The sequence below is a fragment of the Belonocnema kinseyi genome, chromosome 6, assembly GCF_010883055.1.
Source record: "Belonocnema kinseyi isolate 2016_QV_RU_SX_M_011 chromosome 6, B_treatae_v1, whole genome shotgun sequence".
Taxonomy (NCBI): Eukaryota; Metazoa; Arthropoda; class Insecta; order Hymenoptera; family Cynipidae; genus Belonocnema; species Belonocnema kinseyi.
Genome location: NC_046662.1, coordinates 15961569 through 15973377, shown reverse-complemented (window position 1 = coordinate 15973377; position 11809 = coordinate 15961569). Strand labels below are relative to the sequence as shown.

General features: G+C 30.1%; 1 protein-coding gene across 2 annotated transcripts in view; it reads right to left on the bottom strand.

Moving 5' to 3' along the window:
- The window catches only part of LOC117174489 (arginine/serine-rich protein PNISR), a 47836-nt gene that overhangs the window by 24707 nt on the left and 11320 nt on the right, over positions 1-11809 (bottom strand). For both annotated transcript variants that reach the window (XM_033363647.1, XM_033363648.1), the window contains 2 exons: positions 4500-4668; positions 4224-4405 (listed from right to left, as the gene is read on the bottom strand). In XM_033363647.1, the coding sequence (XP_033219538.1) occupies positions 4224-4405; positions 4500-4668 (351 nt within the window). The remainder of the gene's footprint in view (positions 1-4223; positions 4406-4499; positions 4669-11809) is intronic.

The following is an 11809-nucleotide window of genomic DNA, read 5'->3' as shown; positions in this document are numbered from 1 at the left end:
GAGGGTAGTCCGTTTAGCGTGCAATCGACTCGGGATACTTACAAGATACTACCATGATTTTTTCAGATTTTTTGGTCCAAAAATAAATTGGGCCAAAAACCGGCCTTACCGACCCTCCCCCTTTTCAAGATTATTATTTTCAAGATTATTATATCATCTTAAGCAATTTTAATTTAGAAACATTAAAAATTAAAAAATGACGATTTTTTTAACTGAACATTTTTTAAAGTAAACGTTTAATTATTTTATTTTAAAGTCTTTACAAATTAATAATTGTTCAGTTGTTATTTACACATCAAAATTATGTTTCGAACTATTTTTAAATATTCTTTTAAATAAAACAGGCTGTCTACTCAAATTCTAGAAAGAAAATTCCCAGTCAATTCCAGATTTTTTTTAGGAATCTCAAGTTTTTTTCCAGGTATAATTTTTCATAGTATTTTATCTTCTTATACTTAAAATGTAGTGCATAATTAGATAAATTAATTCCGGTACTAAATAGTTAAATTTCGACTAAAAAAAGATCAATTTTCAACTAAATAGTTGAATTTTTAACGAAAAAAATAGCAGTTTTCAAACTAAAATGAAATAGTTAAATTCTCAGTTACGATAGTTCAATTTTAAATCAAAAATATAAATTTTCAAACCGGCAGATAAATTTTCTACCAAAAATACGATTTTTCAACAAAACACATGCATTTTTAACGAAATAGTTGAATTTTGCACTAAAAATAATACAATTTTCAATAACAAAATTGAATTTCAACAAAACAAAAACGATTTTTCAAGAAAATTGTTCGATGTTCAATCAGTGATGAATTTTCAAATAAAATGAGAAAAAATAGTTACATTTTGATTTCAAACATCCATTTTCGGTAAAAATGGAATAGTTAAATTTTCAGATTAGACCAAATTAATTTTCAACAAAAAAAAAACAACTAATTTTTAACAAAATAGTTTAATTTTAAATTAAAAAATTATGATTTTTCAACTAAAATTAGAAATCTTTAACTAATACAGTTAAATTTTCAATAAAAACAAAATAAAATTAATAGAAACCAAAACAATGTTTAAAAGCGTAGGTACATTGTTGAACAAAATGATAAATTTTCCACTAAAATGATGAATCTTCAACTAGAATAGGGGATTTTTCAACAAAAAAGATCAACTTTTAAATAGAATTATGAATATTTAACTAGAATATTTGAATTTTTAACGAAAAAGAGACATTTTCAAATAACAAGATTAATTTTTTACCTAAAAAGGACGATTTATCAACAAGATCCATGAATTTTAAGCAAGAGTTGAATTTTTACATAAAAAAAAGACAAATGTTCAACTAAAAAGGCCAAATTTTCAACCAAATAGATGGATTTTGAACTGAAAAAGATTTATTTTAAATCGAAAATACAATAGTGGAATTTTAAACCAAAAAGATGAATTTTTAAATGAAATGTTAAATCTTCAACTGGAATAGTTAATTTTTAACCAAAAGGATGAATTTTCAACCAAAACTTGGATTTTCAATCGAGAAGATTAATTTCCACCAAAAAAGACGAAATGCCAACAAATACATGAATTTTTAACTACAGATGATAAAATGTCAACGAAAAATTATATAGCTAGATTTTAGTTACAACAATTAATATTTATTATACATTTTCAGTTGATGAAATTTAATTTTCAAAAACAAAAAAACTGATTTTCAACAAAATAGTTCAAGTGAAAAAATTTATTTTCAACAAAAGATCTCAGTTTTCCATCAAATAAATAAATTTTCATTTAACATGATGAACTTTAAATAAAAATAATTTTTATCAAAAGATTCTAACATTTAACCTATCAATTAAATGTTCATTTAAAAAAGGAATCTGAAAAAATTCAGTAGTTCATTTTTCTGTCAATAAGAGAGAAAATATTGCAAAGAAACTGGTAAGTTTCCAACAAAATACATGTAATTTCAACGAGATACTTAAATTTTCAACTAAAAACGATCAATTTTAAACAAAAAATAGAATAGTTAAATTTTCAGGTCAAAAAAATTAAATTTAAAAAAATTTTCAACAAAATAGTTAAATACAGTAATAGAAAGCTATTTTTAAGATAAAGTAACAATTTCATTTTATTTCATATTGATATTTAAAAAAAAATTAAACACGCTCGCGAAAAAATTCCCCAGCAATCTAAATAAAAATTATTTATTCTCTTAAAACCTTTCAAATAATTAAAAAGTCTTAAAATTCCTTAAAAACGTTTCCTAAAACTTGTAATAAATCCTGAAAAATTAAAAATCTGTTGAAATCTTTCAAAATATTCTCTTAAAATTAATTTTGCAAATTAAAAAATCATTTTTCCTAGGAATCTTAATAAAACCTACTATTCTTACTCCAAATGTACGAATTAATAAATGTTCAATCGGTATTCATCAAATTTTGTTTTTATTTTAAAATCTTTTTAAATATTCTGTTAACATTAATTAATGAAAATAAAAAATTAATTTTCAATTTTCACAGGAATCTTAAGAAAAAATTATTATTATCTTAAAAACCTTTCAAAAATCTTGAAAAAATTTATTTCAAAATCTATAAAATGCATATTTTGTTAAATTTTTTTTCTGGAAATCTTACAAAATATTAAATTAAGTTTGAATCTTTTCAAAACTTCGAAACCTCTCCTAAACTTACACAAATATGTTACCAATAAATAATTTTTCAATTTTTATTTTGTCATACAAATTCAGCAATTCAAGTTACAAATAAAAACAAGAACAATCAAAATTCTAACGTTCAGAGATAAATTTAGCGCTGAAATTTTAACGACTTTCTCTGTTTCAAATAATTCACTTTCAATAATCAGTCAAAAATTGCTAAGTATTAAAACAATCCTATTTTCTTTAAATAAAAATTATTAATTTGAATATGTTAAAAAGGAAAAATTTTAAACTAAAACAATATATTTGAAAAATTGTTTAAATCATTAAATAATTTATATTTACAGTTGATAAACTTAGAACATTTTTATTCTAACTTTTTTTAATTAAACGCTTTTAATTTTTACAAAATATAAATTTGTACACCTAATAAAAATGTTACAAATAAAAAAGTTTATTCTAATTCCGAAGAACAATTATTAAGCAAAATTTCATACTTTCCAACTAAATAAATTTTTTTTAAATAAAATAAATAAACTAAATAAATTTTTTTTAAATAAAATAACATACTTTTAATTCAGAAAAAAGATTGCAAATAAAAGGTTCAATTTAGAACAAATCGAAAACCAAAATGTCCTCCCTACTCAATAAAAATGTTAAAAAGAAAAACTTACCCTTCTTCCAATTCAGAAAATATTGATAACCAAAATTTTCTTCTTTCCAACTCGATAAAAATCTTTAAAATATAAAATGTCTCTGTTCCAATTCAATACAAATGTAAAAAACAAAAAATTTCCTCTTCCAATTAAAAAAAAAAAAAATATATATATATATATATCAAACTTCCTTCCCTTTTTTTCATAATCGTGAAATTCAAACTTATTTTATACAAAAATCCTCTAAAATTTAATAATGTTAATATTAAAACGTTTAAAATTATAATTGTTAACTGGTTATTTATACATCAAAATCCAGTACTTCCATTTTCAAATTAATTTTTTTTTTTAATAAGACAAGCTAGATATTAAAAACTGTTGTTTTTTATAAAAACTTTAAGGTTTTAAATTATTTTTAAACTTGTAAATGCTTAATTTTAAAAAGATTCAGATTCGTCTTATGAAATTAATTACTGTTCAATTTTTAACACTCGAACTAAGGTTTAGTTTTAAAAATCAATTATTAATTTAGATATACAATTGATAAACTTAAAACTTTTTTATCTAAAATTTTCAAATTCAAATGTTTTTAATTTGTAATTGTTTAAGTCTTCAAAACTGCATTTTGAAGTTATTTACATAAAAATTGTACACTCAAAAATGAAGAACTAAAACTAAAAATAGTTTTTTCTTCTAAAACTTTGTAAAAATTAAATTGTGGTTGAAACTATAGAAATCAATTTTTTATTTTTAAAAAGAAACCTACAAACTTCGTGAACAGTGAATTTATAGTTTATTTATAGAAATTTAATGCAAATTAGGAGACATTTAGGAAAAACTCTTCAAATAAGGAATTTTTAGTGATCAAAAAGAAAAAAGGAAATAAAAAAATAAAATAAAAGTGTGCAATCCCTTACGAATTTGCTCTTGCTCGGATTTAGAACCGCACGAGCCTCGTTTTCGGCTTGCTTGCGAGCCTCGAGTTCTTGCTTCCTCAATTCATCCTGTCTTTCTCGCTCGACTGCCTTTTGTTTTTCCCTTTCCATTTTTTCTAAGCCTTCTCGAATCCATGCAGGCAATTGCCTTCGTTTGGCTGCATCTGTAAAGGAAGAGATTATTTATTTATTTATATTTTTTTATTTTCAAAATTTCAAATAAAATTAGAAAGTTGAATAAAGAAATGATTTAATTACCCATTGTAAAGGCATCTTCTTCGGGAGTTGGTTCTCTATCATCTCTGCCTCTCATTGGATCCATACCTCGCATGGTAGGTATTCGGCTATGGTGTCTCATTCCTTTTAAAAATGGAGGAGGTTGAGAAGAAACAACACCTGTTTGCTCCCCAGACCAATAAGCCGGCACCTATTAATAAAAATCATGTTTTTATTTCATTAAAGAAGATCCTTAAACGAAAATTTTACATCATTCTAATTTTGGAAACCGATTTTTAAATACAAAAACAGGGTGGATAGAAAAATTAATTTTCAAAATTACGTGACTTTTCCCTGACCATTACTATTCAAAGACCAGCATTTTAATCTTGTCACATTTTAAACGTAGAATTTTTTATTGATGAAATGAATTTCAGATCAAAATTTTTTATTTATTTCTTCATACACAAAAAATATTACTTTTCTACCCAAAAAGATTAATTTTCAATCCGTATTGTTGAATTTTCGAACAAAAAAGATTAAATTTTCACCAAACCCAGTCGTATGTTTAACTAAATACTTTAATTTTTATAAAACAATTTCATTTTTCACTTTATAATTGAATTTTGTAGAAGATGCTTGAATTTCCAACAAAAAAGATGAATTTTTAATCTGAAGGGATGAATTTTATGCCCAAATAGACGAATGTTTAACAAAAAATTTAAATTGTCGAACAAAAAAGATTAAACTTTCACCAAAACCAGTTGTATTTTTAACTAAATAATTGAATTTTTAAGAAGACAGTTTCATTTTCCACTTAGTAATTCCATTTCGTAGAAGACGGTTGAATTTTCAACAAAAAAGATGAATTTTTTAGCAAAGATTAGTTAACACGCGTATATGAAATAGTCGCAGATTACAGGAAGAACAAAAATAATTTATTAATGCAAAATACAAAAGATGTTTGACGTAACGCGATCTAAAATCAACTGACTGATAATAGACAGATGAACATCCGAGGTTGGACCAAACAATTATAATTGATAATTTCAACACTTCCCCTTCAGACAACATCTATATTTCAAATTGGTATCTTCGATAGTCCCAGGAGACGAACACACTGTTCGTGTTGTGGTTTCGTTAAGGCCTTGGTTAAGACGTCGGCAGGCATGTCTTTAGATGCGACGTGCTCCAAAACTATCTCACCCGACTCCACAATCTCACGAACAAAATGATGACGTATGTCGATATGTTTGGTTCGTGCATGGTATACTGGATTGTTAGCTAGCTTTTGTGCACTGTAGTTGTCAACTAATAACTTCATTGGCTTGTTATCAAACTCTCCAAGCTCCAATAGAAAACGTCTGAGATAAATTTCTTCCTTGGTCGCTTCGCTCATCGCCATATATTCGGCCTCCGTTGTTGACAAGGCCACTGTACGTTGCTTCTTTGAATCCCAAGCAACTACTCCACCGCTCATAGAGAAAGCGTAGTCTGTAAAGGAGCGCCTATCGTCAATAGAGCCTCCCCAATCCGCGTCCACATAGCCCACCAGAGGACTGTCATCACGTCTGTAGAAGATCCCGTAATCATCTGTGCCCTTTAAGTACCGAAGTATCCTCTTCGCTGCATTCCAGTGAGTCTTGTTGAAACAGTCATTGAATTGACTTAACATACTGACTGTGTGAGCGATGTCCGGGCGTGTTGCCACTGACAGGTACAGCAAACATCTGACTAATTCCCGATAAGGAGGTTTCTCGCCTTCTGACTCGAACCAAGCGCCACCTCTGACAAGCTTCGCACCAACATCTAAAGGGGTTGATACAGGGTTGCACTGTTCCATCCCGAATCATTTAAGAATGTCTGTAATGTACGTCTTCTGGTTGATAAAAATTCCCTCGTCGTTTCTGACAAGGTCCATTCCCAAACAACGTTTGAGATCCCCAATGTCCTTTATTTCGAAAAGATCCGATAATTCACGTCCGAATCGTGAAATTTCTTTCTGATCTTTAGACATCACCAGAATTTCGTGGACATAAATGACGATAATCACCAAATCTTCCTTCCCGTGCCTTATATAAACACGAGGATCCGCTCTCGTTGGATTCGCACCTAAAGTCCGCAATTCCCTGTCAAATCGTCTGTACCAGGCGCGACCAGCCTGTTTGAGACCGTACAAGGCTTTTCTCATAAGACAGACTTTATTGCCTTGAACCAACTCGTTCAACATGGTCTTGGCTTTGTTGAACTATTGATCCTGGTTCTGTTTTTCGTTGATTATGTATTTTAGAACATTCTCCATCCAATCTGGTACTTCCATGAAAACTTGCTCATCCAATTCGCCATTGAGATATGCAGTTGCCACATCGTACTGTTGAATATGCAAACCGGTTTTCACTGAAAAAGCAATTGTCGTTCGTATAGAGCTCAATCTTGCAACTGGTGCGTAAGTCTCATGGAAATCCTTACCATACTGTTGAGAATAGCCCTTTGCCACGATCCTGGCTTCTCTCTTTTCCAGGATACCGTTCATACCATATTTATTTCGTAATACAAAACGACTGCCAATTACCTTCGAGGCCTTAGATATGTTCACCAGACTCCACGTGTCCTTCATGAGAATCAAATTCACTTCATCCGCCATGGCCGCCATCCATTCGTCTGATTCTCGGCTATCCATTGCTTGAGTAACAGGAATCTCAGTTAGGAAAGCGAAATCGGTCTCGACCTCGTTTGCACTGCACGTCATCCCATAGATCTTTCTCGGTCATCCAGGAAGTCCTGTGCGCACCAAGCGGGGCCTACCTCGTCTTCTACACAATCTTGTTCATTACCAAGATCAATCTCGATGAATGCTTCGTTCCCCTCAATTTCGTTGACATTTTTCGGTGAATTTAACGACTTTCGAGTATCGTTCTCTTCTGGGCGGAAATCTTCATAGTGCTCGATCGAACGAACAGGAATTTTATCCAGGAAACTCACGTCTCTTGATATTTCGACTCTTCTTTCTTCTGGAACCCAAATCCTGTATCCTTTCGATTCCAAGCTATATCCCACAAAGATTCCTTTTCTTGATTTTGGCTCGATTTTTCCTTTACCTGGAGATCTATCAAGAACGTAGACTTCACTCCCAAATCGTTTTAAGTCGGCCACATTTGGAGGTTTTCCAAACCAAACTTCGTATGAAGTTCTTCCATTTAGCTTACTCGTTGGTGATCTGTTGCGAATAAGATGAATGATCTGTTGCCCAGAACGTTGGTGGCAATCCTAATTGTATCAGTAAGCACCTTGCCATTTCCATCAACGTTCTATTTCGCCTCTCAGCATCGCCGTTTTGCTCTGGATTGTAAGGTACAGTCAACCGTCGTGATATTTCGTGCTTTAGGAGTAATCCGTCGAAACTTTTATTATCATACTCCTTTCAGTTATTCGACTGCAAACATTTTACCTTCCTGTCTTGCTGCGTGTTCACCAAAGCTCTGAAAATGTCAAATTCATTCATTACCTGATTCTTGTGGCTGATAAATTTTACCTCACACCATCTGGACGAATCATTAATGAAAGTGACAAAATAACACTTCTTTGCATGTGAAACAACACGCATCGAACCGCAAACGTCAGAGTGAATGAGTTCTCTCACTTCTGTCAATCTTTCGGATGCCTTTGGAAAAGGAGCGCGACACATCTTCCCCTGGAGACAAACACTGCATTCAAAATCTTCATTGATGCCCTTGACGTCGATTCCTGTAATGGAGCCCGTCCTAATGGCCTGACGAAGAGATTGAACATTCAGGTGCCCCATCCGAATGTGCCAGTCTTCTAGAGAATTTTTCTTCGGAATCCTCTCTGCGACATCTGCTTCAAAAATGTTTTTGCACTCGGGACCAGTTAAATCTCGGAGAAAATACAAATCGTTTTCACGATTGGCAGTGAGTAATACGTTCCCGTCGCGATTAATGACCTCGGCCTTGGTTTTACTGAACAGGACATTATGTCCCTTATCAGTAATTTTCCCAATTGAAACGAGATTCGTGTGCAGGTCTGGAACGTACAAAGTGTCACTCAACGTTATCACTTTTCTCTCACCATTCACTTTCTTCACGGTTTTTACAGTGCCTTTTCCCAATATTTCAGCAGATGCACTGCTACTAGCAAGACCTAACTTTCCTCGATTATACTCTTGATCGATTTCCGTGAACAAATTGACATCCTTGCACATATGGGATGTGCACCCACTGTCAAAACACCAAGCATCACAATTCATGCTATTGACTTCTGACGTGTCCAGTGACGCAAACAGACTCACATTTTCAGCACCCTTCGCGGAATGTCCTGTTAGCTTGTTCGCATTCTTGCAGTTTTTCGCCCTATGTCCTATTTCACCGCACTTAAAACACTTCATTTTCGAATCCCCTTTCACATTTTCATCTTTATCTCCTTTACTATGCTGGTTTTGTTTCTGTTTCTAAATTTTCCAACAGCCATCGCATTCTGTACTGAATTTCGACTTGTTTCTTTTCGAGCATCGAATTCTTCCGAAATTTTGATTCGAAGCGTTTCAAGAGACGGCAATTCGTCACGTGACGATATCGCGCACCGAAAATTCTCAAAGTTTTCCGGCAAGCTACGCAGAAGCAAGACAGCCAATAAATCCTTATTGATTTCAACTTCTAATTCTGCCAACTTATCTACCGTATCGAAAAAATCCCTAGAATGTTCTTGTGCATCGTCACCATCTCGCATTTTCAAGGACATCAAGTGATTTAAGAGCGCAACTTTCCGCGCTGGACCCTTAGATTGATAGATGTTCTCCAACTTGGTCCAAATTTCTCGCGCGGATGTACAACTTTTTATTTGTTTAATTTCAGTTGGACTGATTGCAAGTACAATGTCCGATTGCGCTTTCAGATCAGCTTTTTCCCATCTATCTGCTTCTTGTTGAGATGCTGCATTGCCTTGTACAACCTCGGGTTTAACAATTCTGCCACTCACCTAACCCCACGCATCGTTCTTGATGAGAATTGCACGCATTTGAAGTTTCCAAGTGTCGTAATTGTCCTGACCGAGCACTTCAAATCTTAAACCGGTCGCGTTCATCCTGACGATCTACTTACGAACCCTGTCGAAACCGAAGTCAACCTCAAAAAAGAAAAATAACTCGAGTCTTGATCTCAACAAAAATATCTATTTTTCCAGTGCGTTCTGGGCCCATAACCTTTTAGCAAAGATTATTTAACACGCGTATATGAAATAGACGCAGATTATAGGATGAACAAAAGTAATTTATTAATGCAAAACACAAAAGATGTTTGACGTAACGCGATCTAAAATCAACTGACTGATAATAGACAGATGAATATCCGAGGTTGGACCAAACAATTATAATTGATAATTTCAACAGAATTTTTAATCCGAAGGGATGAATTTTATGTCCAAATAGACGAATATTTAACAAAAAATTTGAATTTTCGATAAGAGAAGTTTACTTTTCAACAAAATAATTAAATTTTCAAGAAAATAGTCGAATTTTTAAACATATAATTGCTTTTTCTAACTACAAAGAAGAGTTTTTTTTATCAGAAAAAAAACATTTGCAAACAAAAACATTCATCTTTAACCAAAACCACTTGTATTTTCAACTTAATAATTGAATTTTGAAGAAGAAAGTTCAATTTTCAACAAACAAAAAAGAAGACATTTTTTGTCCAAATAGACGAGTTTTAAACGAAACTTAAATTTTCAACCAAAAGAAGATGACATTTTAAAAATATACTTGACTTTTCCTCAAAATAATAAAATTTTTCAAATAAATTGTTTAATTTTTAAACAAATACTTGCAATTCCTGCTTAAAAAGATGAATTTTTAACCAAATCGTCGAATTTTCAAGTCAAAGTGAGAAATGTTTCAGAAAACAGTTGACTTTTAAACCCGATAAAATTCACTTTCAATAAAAAAAGTAAACTTTCAGCCTTTCAAATAGTAGTTTCAAATAATAGTTGAATTTTAAAAAAAATATATGAATTTTCAACTAAAAAAAGATTAAATTTCAACAAAAAATGGAAAAGTTACAATTTCAGTTTAAAAAATTAATTTAAAGCCAAATAACCAATTTTTAACAAAATAGTTAAATTTTATATTTAAAAACAAAATAATTTTCAAATAAAGAGATGCAATTTCAACTGAAATCATGAAACTATAAGCAAATTAATGAATTATGCAAATTTTAATTTTCTAGCAAAAAATTACATAAAAAAATATTATTAAAAGTTTTTCTCAGCTTCTAAATATCTTTTAAAATTATTCGAATTTAAAATAATTTTTAAAAATAAAAAATCATATTTAATTTTCCCAGGAATCTTAAAAAATTGTATTATTCTTCTGAAGCCTGTTAAAAGACTTAAAAAGCTTCTAAATTTTTTGTTCGAAATCTGCCAAAATCTCAATTTTCTTTTAAATTAGGCCGTGGGCTATTTGCACCGAAATATTCGTAGGAATAGCCGGATTTTTTCGGTACACGTAGACAATTCGTTAATTTATTTGAAATCATTTCAAATTTTTAATTAATTTTGAATATATCTTTTCAGCTTATTCGAATTTTTTCTAAGAATAATAGTTGTTCAGGTGTTATTTATGATACCAAAATTCAACAAATTGACTTTCAAATTAAATTTGGTTAAATAAAACAATAAAATTGTAACGTCCCAAGTTTAATTTTTTTTGTTTAGGTTTGAATATTGAATTTATAATTACTGACTTTAAAGGAACGGTCATTATATAATTTTAAGGGATTTTAAGCTATAAACAGACAATATTGAAAAATTGAAAATTATTTACTGAACACTTCTTAAATTAGAAATTCAATTATTTTATTTTTAAATAGTTTAAACATCCTTGGAAAGCTTCAAAATTTTATTTCAAAATCTTGAGAAATCTAGAAGTTGTTTTAAATTTGTTTGGAAATTTTCAGAAAATCCTGCAAATTTTAGAACATTTCTTTACAATTTGGATGTATAAATAAAAATTGAATATTTATTATTTGTAGGCGAAATTTAAGTAATTTTAAGAGATATGTAGAAGTTTTGAAAATATTAAAAATTAATTAAACACTTGAAATTATTTCAAGTAATTTTAACGAATTGTGTTAACATTTTTTCAGAACTTCTAAATATATTTTAAAATTAATCGAAATGTTCCTACAATTTTTGAAAATCCTGCAAATTAAAAAAAGTCCTTAAAATCTTCCAGAATTTTTCAAAGTGAAAAATCATTTTCAATTTTCATAAGATTCTTAAAAACATTTTTTATTCTTTAGAAGTCTTTCAAAATTCTTTAAAAAATTCTAAATTTTTTG